The sequence below is a fragment of the Stylophora pistillata genome, chromosome 1 (assembly GCF_964205215.1).
Source record: "Stylophora pistillata chromosome 1, jaStyPist1.2, whole genome shotgun sequence".
Taxonomy (NCBI): domain Eukaryota; kingdom Metazoa; phylum Cnidaria; class Anthozoa; order Scleractinia; family Pocilloporidae; genus Stylophora; species Stylophora pistillata.
The window spans coordinates 38751716-38768733 of record NC_142519.1 but is presented as its reverse complement, the minus strand read 5'-3'; the positions used below and the strand labels follow the sequence as shown (position 1 = coordinate 38768733).

General features: G+C 39.0%; 2 protein-coding genes across 2 annotated transcripts in view; both read right to left on the bottom strand.

The window, feature by feature from the left end:
- The window catches only part of LOC148742424 (uncharacterized), a 72454-nt gene that overhangs the window by 35418 nt on the left and 20018 nt on the right, over window positions 1–17018 (bottom strand). The window lies entirely within an intron of this gene.
- LOC148742425 (uncharacterized) lies at window positions 75–8101 on the bottom strand. The gene is made up of 4 exons (XM_088747407.1): window positions 7693–8101; window positions 7245–7496; window positions 2039–2165; window positions 75–150 (listed from the first exon to the last, which is right to left on the bottom strand). The coding sequence occupies exons 1-4, from the start codon at window positions 8042–8044 to the stop codon at window positions 75–77; spliced, it is 807 nt and encodes a 268-aa protein (XP_088603533.1). The 5' UTR covers window positions 8045–8101.

The window sequence follows — 17018 nt, the reverse complement described above, 5'->3', positions numbered from 1 at the left end:
ATTCGGCCTCCCTAGATCGGCACGAGGTAAAAAAAATCATCACTAAACGTTCGTATGCTAAAGAAACGTCGTCCTTACAGATGTTCCAGCTTCGTGTTGTTACTAAAGGCCCCTGCTGACAAGTTGTGCAACTCGTTTTTGGACAGGTCCCTAGAAACAAATTAACAAATCAATTACCTAATTTACTCGGCTGTGAACCTGAATTTCACAGCTTGCAAAATGATTAAGGACTTGTCTGTATGCTGCTTGTTGATTTGACTCGGAGCTTCATGTAGAAATAAACTTGCTATGAGTTTTTTCTCAAGGTGACGTGTGCACTTGAAATGATTAATTCTCTAAGTAAAGATTATTCTTCAAAAACACCAGAGCTTTGAGCAATGTTTTCTCTGTTTACTAGAACCAGCGAAAAAGAATTAAGTATTTAATGATCATGATGCAAAGGGAAACACCCGAAATATTTTTTGGCTCTCTTAATTAAAAAATTTGAAACACATGTAATACTAAGCTTCCCTACACAATCAGGATCAGGAGCAAGTGTTTATCTACTGATGTATATCTCAATGCCGCCCTTAGAAAAAATTCTGCCTCACTTTGTGCATTAGCTTTAAGTGAATTATCTCCCGTGAATGTAGAATTAAGCTCCAAAGTTCATTGGCTTGAACTGAGTCAAATATGAAGGAGCGTTTCACTTTTCAGGGTCAATGTAGACATGTAGGGGCAGGATCTGGGGAGGGTGCGATGGGGGCATCCACACCTACCCGCGAGGATTCACTTAATACGGAGCGACGGATGCAAAGAGAGTTAAAAAGACAAAACAAAACAAAATAAAACAATCAGAATCCAACCAACGCAAACTGACTGAACCACAAATACATTTCTAATTCCTAATCAAATTTAGTCATCGATCTATCTCGTTAACATTTGCCAATAACTTAATCATGAATACCATCTGAAAACTTAATCGATATTGATTTTGACAAGATTACGGCCTTGCCGGCAAACTCTACTTCTTCTCAATGCGATAGTAAGTAAATAACTTTATATGATCGCGAGGAGCTTAGAAGATTCTGCTCGGCGGTCATTCTCCCAAATGCAAGCTCACGGGAAGTGTTGCAGTTGTTAAAGCCTTAATAATCCTCCAGTCGGTTTTTTATTTTTTATCACGGGCACCGTGGTGGCCTTCAGATTGAGATTTACTACCTGGTTCTTACCAATATGTTGATGAGCGGGTCAGCGTCTCATGCAAAGAACCTTGTACTTCGTTGTCCTAAGATCGACTATTTTCCGTCTAGTTCGAGTATTTTTACACTGCAGTGATTTGACGCGGGTTAATTCTCCTTGATTACGATATGAAATAATGAGTTTAAGAAATTTACTGAGGTCGAAATCTCCAGCTGATCCTAATATTATTTTCCTTAGCTCATCTAGACGTGTAAATTTCCAAACTGCTTCACTTAAGGAATTAAGTTTTTTCCCGCATTAAAGTCTGAAAGCGCCCGAAGAGGGCCTTATGAACATAGTCCTGATGGACCAGAGTATTCAATGTTTGTCGCCTGTCAGCTTTTATGTCCTACGTTGAGTATGTTTCAATCAAAAGATTAAGTGCTATGATAGTCCGATAGTCCGAAATATAGTATCTTTTGAAAGTTTCAATTTTACAAAGTAAGAAATTTCTTATCGCTTTAAGATTATCTCTGCCTACAGATCGTTTATATCCATGAGACCTGTTCACTTTTTGCTGCTTAGTTTAGATCACAATCTATGCCAAAACACAAATTTAAAACTACGCGTCTGGTCTCAGCTGTTAATTTTTCTCCTTAGCTCCTGACAAAATCCCACCTTTGGCGCTTGTTGAATATAAATTTTCTTGCAAAATTCAAGATATTTTTCTGGATTGAAGCTCTTAATGTTTGTGGTTGTTTACACCAATGAAATAATTGCAAACTCCTCATACTTTCTGAGGTCATTGTGCCACCCCTTAATTCAGTCACACAGAAACCAAATTTGAGGTTTAATATGATGCATAGAAAGTACTTACAGCTTTCCTGTAGCTCGCGGAATTTTCTTTGGAATGGACTTCAGCTGTTTTCCTTCACAATTGGCTGATACTAAGCCCTTCATGTTACCTTTAAGGACTTTGCATTGGCACGGCTGAGGGCACTCAGCTGACAAACAAAAACAGGCATCAATTAAACTTGTTATTTGAATCATATTTGTTTTTAATCGTTCACTTTTATTTCAAGATTTTATCAACCGAAAGCTGTTCAATCAAATCGATGATGGTACGTTACAAAGTAAACCATCCGTTTAGCAGCATTCCTTAACATCATCAGAAACTAAAATGTCACCCACTGAAATGAAAGGCAAATTTCCAATCAGATTTTTAAAAAATTTTGTTCTGTACTTTGTAACAAAAAGTCTTGAAAAATAGTGTGATCTAAAATAATTAAATATTGGGATTTGTTGGGAATTGAAAGTATTCTTTGTTATTTTCCACTAAATTTGTCTAAAGATAAGAAGAAATGTGAAGGTAATACGGGGTAAATTTTGCTCTTTTTAATGTTTAGTAGACCGAATATAACCATTCTCAATTTCCTCATGTAACATGTGCATCGCGCGATTAAAATGGCCACCCTGTCCGAAAAGCGGCCCTCCGTGGCCTTTGGACATTGGCTTTGTTTGGTGCATTTTTTCTCGAGCGTGGTTGAAGTAATGGAAGTGCGTTTGGGTGATTAGTTGGTACCGTTTACTAATCACTTTGTAAATGAAAATTGACACCAGATGTTTGCAGCACTTTCTGACCACTATGCAGTGTAAACCCGCCTTACTGCCACCTCGGTAATATGATCACCTCGTTATTAGATTTTTACGGGAAGTTTCTTTCGGCTCGGAAAAAGAGCCATACATTTTCGAATTCAAAACCCTCGTTAACGTGGTCACCGTTCATACGATCACCGGCCACCGGCCGCATTTTAAAATCCCAAACGGTAAAATCCTTTATAATTTCACCCAGTTAATACGGCCTCGTGCTAAGTTTAGAAAAGCAAATTAAAACGCTTGGTCAAGCCAGTTTTATTAATCTCTGTCGTTTACTGATCAAACTGCTGATTTAAATGACAAAGTAAGCAACTCTCCTCCCTTTTGATAGATAGCTAGATAGTTTAGTAATGAAACACAAGGCAGCCCAAGGGCTGAACTACGTATTATAAAGTTATAACTTAATGATAATAATATGATCATATAATGATATGATTAGAAACTTTATAACCTAATAATGTAATATGAATATATATTCTAAGATTCAAATTCTGTTGAAAAAATGTGATGAAAAACAAGGTGATGAAAAGCTAGTAAAACTATTATGCGATATCATTATCAATACGTGATTTCATTAAAGATGTGTTCTTAAAACGCTCGATCTTCCGCCCTGGGATTTCAAACCGTCTGTTTCGCCTAAGGGAGTAAGACTGTCTGCGAGAAACAGGCGATCAATTTCTGATGCGGTTATTGGATCTGACTTAAACACCGCGCGCGTATTACGAGTGACTTACGAGTATTAACAGGGTTCAACTGTATTTCAGCTCAAAAGAAAGCTGCATTAACTTTGCCTTGAGACTTTGGAAAGTTTTTTTATCTATCAATACTGAACAATTTTGCGAATACCTGGCTTCAGATATTCAATAGTTTGATCAGCACAGTTCTCGATGGAAGTACAGAGAAAATCATTAATTGCAGGCAGTGTTATTTTCAACATACTCCTTCACGTGAGATAAAGAGAATAGCTTCACCATATGCATTAGCAACTATAGTTGGATAAGTTTCTCAGTGCAGTCAATCGCTAAATATCGATAATTAATATACTTTAATTTATTTTTAAATTCATTTTCAGTAATTCATTTAAATCAATTAATTATGGACAGAAATCAGAGAAAAGCCAAGAATAGGAAAGTTGTGAGTATTAACATTATTTCAGACCTGGTCGAATTCTTTCCAATGAGGAGAAAGGTCAAGGTATGATTAATTCCAATCATTCCCCTTCAAACTGGTAACAAGACAGCATTTCTGGCTTCCAGTACAATTTCAAAGTCTAGGCCACTCCAACGGCTGCTGTGATAGATGCAAGCGGCTGCTACAACTTCGTCTTCTTAAGTCTTCTTTAACAAATGTTTACATGAATTCGAACAACGCTGCACCAGAATGCACTCGTTAAATAATTCGTTTAGAATCAGGGGAGAAGAATGAATTTCCAGAAATTTAGCAACTTCGACAAGCAAATCTCAGTTCGTTTATAAAAAAGGAGAACCGGCAGTAGATACTAGACGGTTGCTAATCGTTGAGGCCCTGCTCTCAGAGAGTGTCGTGGCCTTCAAGTAGGCGCATGTTAATAGCGTTGTGGCAAGAGCGTTCTTTAGCCCGTGAGGAGGTTTGAGACCTTGAAGAAGGCGAACCGATGAAGATCTATGCAAGTTCATATATTACTCATTCATTCAAATCAAAGACATTAAGTAAAAGTCAATCAGAGCCGATTCCATCAACGCGATATTTAACAAATTATGTCACCCATATAATACCACAGAAAAACAGACAGGAGGTTGAAATTGTCATGAACTTAGAAATAAGAACCAATTAAACCATTGCGCGTAGCAGATAAAGTGCCATTAAATAAAGAGACAACCGCACAAGGACGCTGATGTGAAGGCTGGGAGAGAAAAATTTTTTTAATCGGAAAAGAAATCAAGTGTCAAAAATGAATACTTTGACAATTTCTATCTCCATTTCTTTCCAACGGACGGATTTTCTCGATAAGCGGAGATTACTTTCGAGAGGTTCGCTCTAAGTGCACAGAATTTTATGGCTGATATCGCTTACTAAGGAGCATGAACAATTGGCGATCGTAAATTTAAGGGCCTTGAAAATTTAAAAACTGGATTCACACAGCTGTTTCGCATTTTCCTGTCAGTTTCATTGTCGAAAAAACCCTAATTATACCTAATTAAGTTTGATTAAGAAAAGATTTACTTAAAGTGCTACTGAAACGTAATTTTCATATCCGAGATTTTTGCAATATAATAGAGTTTGAACGTTATTTGCAAACGCTGTGTACTTTTTTTGGGCCAACGCATAGCGGAAAGTACATTTTTAACAATTGGAAGTTGACCGGCTGAGATCAAAATTGGCAGCCATCTTGGCGCGGCCAAAACAGCCCTGTGACGTCACTGGTTGTGTACTTCTGTGAAAGAAGGGTACAAGCATGGAGTGTGGCTTACATGTTGGGAAGCCGAAAAAGAGGATTTCGGGCAAAATGCCATCCTCGTCTTCTTCATCGGCGGCCATATCGGCATCTTGGGTATCTGCGAGAGGTTCGCCTGGATAAGGAGAAAAATTCCCGACTGATACCGACAACGAATCTCTGCCAGTCTATTTAGTTAATCGGCAACTGACGAGATCCACAAGATTAGGATCGAAACTGCGGTCTTGCCTGACCATCTACAGAAAATGTCGAAAGACATTATAACGGCAGATGGGCTACTAAACGCCCCAGACCAAAGCAATGCCATTCAGAGAATGAAGAAAACATGGAAGCCTCATACGACACCGCCACTGAAGATGATCTACTCGCAAGTCTGAGGATAACGAACAAATCCCTCTGTACAAAATGCCCAGCAGAACATGCCCAGAATCCCTACAATATAGGGCGAGGGCCAAAATAAGAGCAGGCGAGGAATTTAAAAATGAGATAAAGCAAATCCTTAACAACGCGGAGCAAGAAACAGTAATGGCGATCATGTGCTTTTATGAACGTGAAATCGGTCGTTTTAATACCGAAATAAAGAAAAGAAAACGAGCCAAAACGGCTGGAACACTGAACACTAAGAACTGTAGTACGATCGAATCAGCGCGCGTGGCGCAAGCTGAAAGCAATCAAGACAACTTAACGATCGAGACAGTAAAAATAGCTGTACATCTACAAAGGCGAACGATTCGAAAAAGACGCAATCCCTGATGTGCGTACTCAGTGCCACACAAAAAGCAAATTCTCATGAAAAACTGGAATTTAATAGAAACACAACCACTACTGAGTGAACTATACAAAAATCCGCCGCTCGTATCTTACAAAAGAGGGCGGTCGCTCAAAGACATACTCGTGAGGGCTAAACTTTGAATAGGCTACTCTAAACACACGCTGGGGAGTCGTGTAGGCCTGTCAACCCCATTTTACGGCACCATCTTCCTCTTCGCTACTGGAGACAACTTCGCTTTGTTCAGAAGAAGATTCACTTGACAAAACTTCAATATCTGCCATCTCCTCCGCCCACGAATACAAATAAACAGTGAGTGAAATAAACCACGCTATCGGAGTGAACACAACCAGTGACGTCATCAATCCATTTCGCTCGGTACTAGAGCCCGGACATGGTTTTGTGTAAAATTTTTGATTTGAACGGTTAAAAAAGATATCTTTCGCCTCATTTTTGCCAAAGCAAATTATCTCATGATGATCACCATATTGAAAACTACAGGTTAGAGCAAAAATTTCAGATACGAAAATTTCGTTTCAGTAGCACTTTAAAAAGGAGTCTCGTTTAGTTGACGTGGCTTGTGACAAATTTACAAAGTTAAGCGCAGATTTTAATATCTTTATTTTTAATTTTTTCTTTCTCAGGAGTAGAGCTCATTCGAAAACACGAAAAAACGAACGAAAACACAGAAGTTTATTTAAAATTTCATTCACTTTCTCGTTTTGTTGAGAAAATCCCATGCAACATGTTTGCAATAAATTCACTTTCACTTCCGAATTCGTTAATCAAAAACAAGAGTGGAATAGAAATGAAAAAAGCTAATTACCATATTGAACAGAAAAGAAATGTTTTACACTAAAACAAGTTTACGAGCCTAACTTGAACAAATTTTTATTTCACGTGTTGTTCTCTTTTCGTTAATAACACGAGTAAACGCCGCTCTTAGCAACCTGTAACCTGCGCAGTAATTAAACGCAAAATTAATCATTTAAAATATTGTAGCGAGTCATTTTTTTTTTTATATGAAACTACGCTGCAATTAAACTTGATTTACTTCATGAATATTACTTGTGCGATTACCCTTACATAAAATTGTGGAAAATTTCACTCTAAAACAAAATATAATTAAAGACCCCAAAAATTCGGAAGAGAAATCGTTAGGTTACCATAAGCACAAACAACAGCTGAGCTCCTCTTAAAGTAAATATGTAATTTGAAACTTACTCTCGACAACAAGACTGATGTTAATCCTCTTCAATTGACCATGGTCGTCCACCTCGCAGCTGTATTTTGTATTTCTTTTTTGTTCAGTCACGTTAACTCGGAGTCGCACACTAGTGCTGTTTTGCACAACAGCACCATTCCTTCTCCAGACAATACGAGGAGCCGGTCCACCTTCCGCCGGGCACCACAGAGAGGAAGAATGGTTAAGCAGGACAAACTGGGTCTGTGCTACAGTATTCAGGTTTGCAGGAGCTAAAGAAAAATTGAAAATATTGAAGTAATTTTTTTTTTGTCTTTTCACGAGCGTGGGACGGAGGAAAAATATCTGAGTTCCAAGGGGAATTGAACCTCCTCAGGTGGGATCTGCACAACGACGATGCCATTACTTAATTTTTTAATCAAGATGCCAGCAGAAATTTTATTGAAATTAAACATTGAACATTCCTACCTGTTTTATGCATTGATTTTCCCTCATAACTTGAAATCCCGTAAAACCGGTATTTATGCTGAGGTGAAAATCTTAACCACATGTTATGTCCACTGGATCGCAGGGCAAAATAAGGAGTACGCCTTCCACAAAATACACCCAGTAGATTGGCAGACTGATTATAACCATCACGGATCTCAAGATACTCCTCATCAGCACAAGGTGCTCCAGGCAACGAATAGGGCTTGAAGATCTTAAATCTTATTTCCACATATTGCCCTTTCTCCACTTGAAGGAGCTTAGTTGTACCAAAGTCTTCGATGTATTTCCTGGGGTAAACCTCTGTGATTATTGCAACTATTATAAAGAACATAATTTCATAGAATAATAAGTGAACACACTTTGTACAATGAGTTAACTGATGACTGTCTATCTCCTTTTGAAGCCTCTCTTATCGTGTACGTAAACGACAATGGAAAATCTTCATAAACTTTGAGATTAGCTTCATAGACTTTTCCTGTATTTTTCTAGTGCACCTGTAGTATGAGAGGAATCTACTTTTCATAAATCAGTGACTAAGTCAAACTCCTACATCAGTAGTTAACAACCGAATCATTATGGGCCATTCTGTTTATCTATGTGGTAAGCATGGATTTCGCACATGATCTTCACACAAATGCAATGTTCTTGTAAAGAACCGTCTTACATGCCGTGGTAAGGTTTTGATGACTTCCGCCCTCAAAAAAGTTTATACTGCCGAGCCTGCAATGCTCATCAGTAAAATCACGTGATTTGCTTGAAATTTTACCAAGACTTTAAAATTTCGCTCGAGATTACCCTTAGTGGCCGTAACATCTTCGGCCCTTTGGATCATGTGTATTTTCCACAAATTATAACTGATTTATGACGAATATGAGTTCTTCAAAACTATATATTACAGTATTATTACTTTACCGGTGTTAATTAAAAAGGAGGAACCGCTAAAAAGCCATCAAGAATATAAAAACAAAAAAAAAAAAACCAAACAAAATTGAACAAACAAAGAAAAAAACAGAAATTATCAACGTATACAATTAGAGCCAATGAACTTCACAGATTTTTCCCTCAATTATTCTGCTGTTAGATAATGTTAATGATTTTCCTTGGTTCTACCCATAAGTTTACGTGAACATACAGACAGAATACTCGCCTCAAACATCGCTCATTCGTTGATATTCTGCAGATACAATTGATCCCAGCCTACGCCGGCAAATCACGTTTGTGTTTGCCTTGAAATGTTCTAATACCCGAACTACAGTTATGTGTCTCATGCTCGTTCGTGAAAGCTACATGTGTCTTTTACAAACAAGCGCAACTAACTTACCCAAAACAACAGTGAAAGTCCACATGGTGTTGATAGACATCTTTCCTGGAAAAAGAAAACAAATGAGTATTAAAATTCAAAGCTACCTTAACTGTAGGACTCTCCTCGGTACCTTAACTGTAGGACTCTCCTCGGTACCTTAACTGTAGGACTCTCCTCGGTACCTTAACTGTAGGACTCTCCTCGGTACCTTAACTGTAGGACTCTCCTCGGCACCTTAACTGTAGGACTCTCCTCGGTACCTTAACTGTAGGACTCTCCTCGGCACCTTAACTGTAGGACTCTCCTCGGTACCTTAACTGTAGGACTCTCCTCAGTACCTTAACTGTAGGACTCTCCTCGGTACCTTAACTGTAGGACTCTCCTCGGTACCTTAACTGTAGGACTCTCCTCGGTACCTTAACTGTAGGACTCTCCTCGGTACCTTAACTGTAGGACTCTCCTCGGCACCTTAACTGTAGGACTCTCCTCGGCACCTTAACTGTAGGACTCTCCTCGGTACCTTAACTGTAGGACTCTCCTCGGCACCTTAACTGTAGGACTCTCCTCGGTACCTTAACTGTAGGACTCTCCTCGGCACCTTAACTGTAGGACTCTCCTCGGTACCTTAACTGTAGGACTCTCCTCGGCACCTTAACTGTAGGACTCTCCTCGGTACCTTAACTGTAGGACTCTCCTCGGTACCTTAACTGTAGGACTCTCCTCGGTACCATAACTGTAGGACTCTCCTCGGTACCTTAGTACATCTATACGTTGTATATGTTGCGGTTCAGTGTCACCTTCGCTTCAATCTTACTTTCTTCGTCTCGTAATTGAACCAGGACATTTATCCCTTAACGACAAAGCGTTCCTTTGGTCACTATGGCTATAAATATGCTGAGAATGTCAGCGCTATTCTACCCATCGGAGCACCCAAACACCCCTCGTCAAACCTTTGAATGAATCAGCGAAATAATTTCTAACTTACACTATTTCAGCTCCTTACATCAGATGTTCAAAATGACACTGTGTAGGTTAGTTGATACTCCTGCAATAAAAAGTGTTCACTTAAAATTTTTACTGCTGTTTCTAAACATTTCTTGTAATTAAAGGCTTCTAGCAACATCCGACACATTTTCGTGGACTACGTATTTTACTATCATTTTGACACTCTCGGTGATAGAAGAAAACGCTCAGTCACACCTATCTCAATTCTACAAGTCCTCTAGCTTTCTTTGTAATTAAGTTGCGTTGAGGGCTGAGTAATAATTTAAACACGAAAATTGCAAACTCGTCGTCGCCACAATTTTACGTAGAGGTCAGTTGCTCAGACGACGACGCATAACGTTTCGCTCTTCTATCATAGTTTTTTTTTTCGCCCTCTTATTTTTCTCCGGAAGTGCAGCAAAATCTCTACTTGAATCATTTTTAGTAACAGAGTTATAACACAAAAAACTGCAAGATTACCTGAACGGGTATTGTTCCTTTCTCCGCTGAAGTGTTTTTATGCCACAGTCGCTTTTACTAACACAGCAAATATTTTATTCGCGTAGACATCAATAAAACCTTAACAGATGTTTCAAGCTGGTAGGGTTATACGTAAGCTACTAACGTAGGGGCTCGACATATATTTATCTCACATAGCTCGATCCTGAAGAGAAGTTTTTCAGCGTGTTTAGTCAAGAGATGAACTGGAAAAAAGAAGAGAAAAATAGTGCTCGCACTAGTTGTGGCAAAACAATTACGTGAGTAATTTTTCAAAGGGGAATATCTACCACAAAATGAAGTCAGCCTCTAGCCTTTCTAGTTATATTACCTTTCTTTTACGAGTTTTCAGAGGTGTCTTCAGCTTTTATAATTAGCATTCTAAATGCCTTACTTTTATTTTGGAAAGGAAGTTTTAACACACGCCGATACTTCATCCTCCTCTGTACATGGAAAATGACATACCTTCGACTTCGTAAACAGAAAATCAATTGTAAGATTTAATGTCTAAAGTTAAGTGCGTTTGCTGAAAATTGTTATAAGGGTAACATATCTTAATTTGTATTAACAAAAATAAGCACCTAAGCACCATTTGTTTTTTAAGCACCATTTTTATGAAAGAAAATAAGCACCTAAGCACCATTTGTTATTTATTAGCTGGATTACCTTATTGGTACTTAATTTCGAGGATCTTTAATTTTCCGTTTTTTCGCGACTGTAAATAAATCACTCCAGTAAAGATCCGCACATGAAAAAATCGTCGCAAAATATAAACAAGCGAAAGTTAATCCTCTGTGGAGAATAAATTGCAGAAAAAAAAATTATCAAAATTTGAAAAAAACAGCATATACAGGATATGTGTCAACAAATACGCAAATTATTACCTGTTCTTACTGGTAACTTCTATTTTCTATCTTCTGTTGCCAAATGAGGTTAATTTGCAAAATCTGACTTATGGAACAGAGAATCCAGTAATCATCTTTGTTAAATGACGCACCATGGATTTCACCCAAACTCAAGGCACTTATAGCACACCGTCAAAGAGCATATTACCAAGACAACAAACCATTGTTCCACTACTACCGGAACAAAGTAAACAGGGAACGGAAGCTCTGCAAACGCTCTTATTACAACACTAAAGTCAGCGTTTTGACCGAAAACAATCCTAAAATGTGGTGGTCCGAATGTAGGCGGTTATGTGGAATGAACAAAACATCTACAAGTGTCACAAATCAGCTCCTAGCAAGTAAACCAGCTACCTCAATCAACCTTAAGATCTTGGCTAATGAAATCAATACAGCTCTGCTGGAACCTCAAGCTTCGTTTGACCCACTTTTAGATAATATCGAAACTGTGAGCACTGAGGGTTTTAAAAATCTCATTATTTCACTGGAAGCTACCTTCAAATGCCTTAGTAAGGTCATCTCCTCCAAAGCTGGGGGCCCAGATAATATCCCAAACTGGGTCTTGCGTGACTTCGCTCCTGAACTCGCTCAACCCCTTCGTTGTATCATCAATTCCTCTATTAGTCAAGGCACTTTACCGGACATTTGGAAATGTGCAAACATCACCCCTCTTCCCAAAACAAAGATAGTTGAGGATGCGGCGAAGGATTTGAGACCTATTTCATTGACGCCAACGTTGTCCAAAATTGCCGAACACTACGTCGTCCATGAACATGTGAAACCAGCACTTCTAAAACGCCTGGAACCCGATCAATTTGGGTGTATTCCAGGATCCTCCACTGCGCACGCATTAATAAATCTGATGCACAATTGGGCGCAAGCAACAGACGGAACGGGGAACACCGTGCGAATCTTTGCGTTGGACTATAGAAAAGCCTTCGATCTGATAGACCACAGCCTCTTGTTATCGAAACTCTCGACCTACAACATTAACCCTTACATCATTAATTGGATAATAGCCTTTCTTAAAGATAGGAAACAAAGGGTCAAACTTGCACATGATTGTCTCTCAGAGTGGGGATCGGTCCGAGCAGGAGTACCGCAGGGAACAAAATTGGGACCGTGGCTATTCTTGGTTATGATAAACGATTTGAAAGTACCATCAGCCAGTGATTGTATAAAATATGTAGATGACACGACAGTGTATGAAATCATAAGCAAGGGTGGTCCTAGCAATGCTCAGTCTATGATAAACGAAGTAGCTACCTGGTCAACACTCAATTCATTTCAACTCCATCCGAAAAAATGTAATGAGCTAAGAGTTTCCTTTGTGCGCTCCCCTCCTTCCTACGATCTGATAGAAATTAATGGCTCTAAGGTTAGTGCCGTTAGTGTCGTAAAATTACTGGGTGTGTATTTTCAAGACAACCTCAAGTGGAACACTCACGTTACTGAGACGATTAGAAAGGCCGCTAAGCGCCTTTACTTTTTAACTCAGTTAAAGCAAGCTAAGGTACCATCACCTGAATTAGTTAATTTTTATGTTGCTTGTATTCAATCTGTCTTACTTTATGGATGTCAGGTCTACCATTATAGCCTCCCCAATTATTTGAGCTTAGGTTTAGAGCGTGTCCAAAAGAGAGCCTTGAAAATTATATACGGTTATGATAATCATTATAGAGAAGTGCTTCAGATGGCAGAGCTGAAAACCCTAAGGGATCGGAGAGAAGACCTTTGCTTAAAATTCTTTAACAAAATCGTCTCCAATCCCTTGGATTGTTTGTACCACTTACTGCCTTTCGATAACCGAGGTCAACTTATGGAGTTACGACACCGCAGACCATTTAGAGTTTCCTTTAAAACAAATCGGTTCAGAGATACTTTCATTCCAGCAAGCGCAAGACATTTTAACTAACATTTATTACAATTGTATATGTAAATTAGTTCCCTTTTAGGTTTGATTTTATTGTATAGTTCTATTACATAATTTGTACACCTTTGCAATTCAGCTTCCAGCTGCTATTAAGGTATTCTTCTCAATAAACGTCTATCAATAAACGTCTATCTATCTATCTATCTAAATGTTAAGACATTTTGCAAAATGAAATGATTTGGAACGACTTGAGTTGCGAAATTTAATGCTTTTTTTTATATATTTGCCTATTGAAAAAGCGATTATAAAACCCCGCGAACTATTGTTTCGCCAAAATCGCGAGACTAAGTACCCGAGAAATTGTAAAAAAAAGTACTCGTGAAATCAAGTAAGATGAAGATCATTGGGGATGTTTACAATGTTTCTTTTTGCCCGAAGATTGTGGGAAACCATAAACTGAAGATATCACTGAAAAGTTTTATTTTACTTTCTCTCCTACTGGAGAACCTAACGCAAAACATATTATCGTTGGCCTAACTTTTTCATGATTGTTCAGCTTACGGGACGTTTCATATGGAAATCAGGCTTGTTGGGGAGTTTAAGTAATTGAACATGGACCCATAGCTTACGTATGCACGCACGTGTGTGTTTAAGTGAACGCAAGGGAACTCAATGAGAAATTTTTAGTGGGAATTACTTGTCTCAGCTGGGGTTGACCTGGTTGAAGTGGCATAAAAGGCATTCGGTGTAGTTCTGTACCTCGTCTACAGTAGAAATATTGGTAAACTGTGAATCTTTCCCAGAATAGTACAGTGCCATCTTCAATGGCTGGGGCGGTTACACGGGTGGCTCGGGTGGTTCAGTCCAACCCCCTAGATTTCCCCTCAAAATGCTGGAAATCATGTTTCCGAAGACCTAATATTCAAAATCTCCCGGGAGAGCATGCCCTGGGACAATTCTCCGAACCCCACTTGACTTAATCCTGGATCCGCCCCTGAATGGGAGACCATCTCAGTCATGAAAGAACGGATATACTACAAAGTCACAACTGAAGAAAGCGAGAGAAGCTCTGCCATAACCATAAGCAACCTAGACTTGTAAATTATAATCAAAACTCTCGGAGCAGAGCCAAAACAGACATCAAACAGCCCACACAGATGTTTAAAGCTGGTATTTGATTTATGCGCAAGCAATTGATAAGCATAAAGTCTGTTTTATTTTTAATTCATTTGAGGGAGCTTTTACATCCAAAGCGTCTTTTTTCTTTCATCGACAGGCACACGTAGCCTTAAAAAATTTAACCAGTAAGTTGAATATGTAAAGGTTTCGAAGAAGACAAACTAAATTAAAGTTGAACCCGTTTTAGTTGCTAGCAACAAGAATGCCTATTTCCACCCAGCATAGTCCTAAAAATTAATCTAGCTCTCAAATATATTATTTTTGGTTTTTGAAAGTTTTAACTTTTTCACGGTAAGACATTTCGCAGTTCAGTTTGGTATCAATGCAAATACTCCTAATTTATAAGTGCTATCAAGGGGCCGTTATCTCTGGAATTAAATATTCAAAACTGTAGTAAACTGAATAGTCAATCATACTTTTACTTCCACGTGTTTTGTGAGTATTTGAATAACAAAGGATGTTGCGATCATAATTAAATATTTGGGAAGAACTTGTCAAAAATATCAATGGAGCATTTTCATTTTTCTCAGTATTCATTTACAAAATATTTGTAAACACAGCTCAATGGTTTATTCTTTTCATTTTCTCAGACTGAAAAAAAAAAAAAACAGCTGATGAAGTTTTTCCTGTACAATAAGCAATTAATTCTCAAACAGTAGATAATACGTAGACAGCATAACCGGCGTGTTGCCTGTTACGTTTTCAGGCGAGAGGAGACAATCGCGAGGCAGGCACGAAGTGCGAGTCGTCACGCGTGAAGGGAGGAGCGCGAAAAAATTCTCGCTTTTGCTGACGGTATTATTCAAGCTCTTACGCCCCCAGACGTACCTCCGATCACCAACCAAAAACAGCGCTAAAAAAAATGGGGATGGCCCTTTTTGCAGGCCGCACCTGGGGCCAATATGAGAACGACCACCGGTGAGATCGTCCCACGGTTCAACAAGGACTGAGATGTAAGATATGGACGACAAATCATAGTAAAACTGCCACGAAGACATATGCCACCCACTCAGCATAAGGAAAATACTTGTAGATTCTACTCTGTATTCGCTCGAAAAAGATTGGTACGAGTGTGGTCGCGGTGTACCGTGGAAAACTCTTGCATATCAAATGTTTGGCATGTTAAGGAAAAATGTGGTATCACATAACTAAGGTCTACCAAGGCAGTCCTACTAATCACGTGGGCATTTATTAAGTAACAAATAATATCCTTACCATGAGACAGTTGTAATCCCCTAATTTGATTCTAAGTTCAAGTATTTCTATCAACATCAATCAGCGAACTTGTACGATCTTCTATACTTTTGACGTGGGCTATATATCGCTAGTCTACGTGTGGTAAGATTTACCAGATGGTTGTCCAGCCTTTCAGGTAAATAATCTCCGAAAAGCGGTTGGGTGAGGTGGAACTTCACTATGTAAGCTCCTGCAACTCAACGCCAGTTTTTCCTGACAGGAACCGAGTTTTTGCGTCGTGAATTATGCAACTTTGGACGTATTTTCCATGTTTGGTGACCTGCTCTGTAGAGAAACGCACGCGAAATAATAAGCTACTAGAAATGCATCTTGCTGTATTGTTTGCAGATCCTGAATGTGTTTGCTCGAGGAAAATATATTCCGTTCCATGCAATGATCGCCCTTGATTTTTTTTCGGCGGGAAATCGAAAATCTCTTTACAGTAACCAAGCTTAAAATGGCTGAGACAGATTTCTTAGTTGAAATTCCGTTTAAAAAGGGTGAGACACTGGATAAGGGTCGAAACTTATCATGCACTGCGCACCTGTAACACTATCCCATCTACCTTCCTCTGACCCATTCTCATCCTGGTTTTTCATATTCAGTTGTTTTTCTCTTCCTTATTTCGCGAAAAGAATTGCTTGGTTTCGGTTGTTTATTTGATTTCAAAGCTTTTTAAACTTTCACTGGAATGAAATGACTTCTTGACAATTATATCTTAATGTATGATGTAGCATCACAGCCCCCGGTTAGCTCAACGGTAGAGCGCTGGACTGATGTGCGGGAGGTCTGAGATTCGAGCCCCGGCCGGACCAACACACAAGGTCTTAAAATAATTGAGAAGAATATGCTGCCTTTCTATATCAAGAAATGACTTAGATATTCTAGTCTTCTCGGATAGGGACGAATAAATGGAGGTCCCGTCTCCTACAGGGTTAGGGGTAGGAGACGTTCATTTCCCACGACCGAGATTACTGTGTGATGGATGTCCTCCCCTGGGGTGGGACGGATGGGTTGTTGTCTTGCGTTTCATACATGAGCCTCTGGCTCGGGCAATTTGGGTAACCGTGCCCCACGTTAAAGCATTAAACTTTGATTACTACTACTATTACTATTACTGTGCTGACCTTATTACGTATGTACCGTAATCAGAGCCGTTGAAGCCGAAATGATTCTGCGCATATTAATAGACCACATGTTCTTTTAAAATCAGTTAAGTGATAATGTTAAAGAATCCAGTTTGACTGATTCAGAAAGACAGAGGTTTAGAACGTCAAAAACACAGACTCGAAGGCAAACTCACTCGATATATTTATACGTGTCTCCT

Bases quoted from the DNA above. Each gene is read 5' to 3' on its own strand.
- LOC148742425 (XM_088747407.1), bottom strand. From the start codon at position 8,044: ATGTTCTTTATAATAGTTGCAATAATCACAGAGGTTTACCCCAGGAAA. The intron at 7,497-7,692 runs GTAGGAATGTTC...ATTTTTCTTTAG, and splicing joins AAAATCAATGCATAAAACAG to CTCCTGCAAACCTGAATACT. The intron at 2,166-7,244 runs GTAAGTTTCAAA...TTTGTTTGTCAG, and splicing joins CATCAGTCTTGTTGTCGAGA to CTGAGTGCCCTCAGCCGTGC.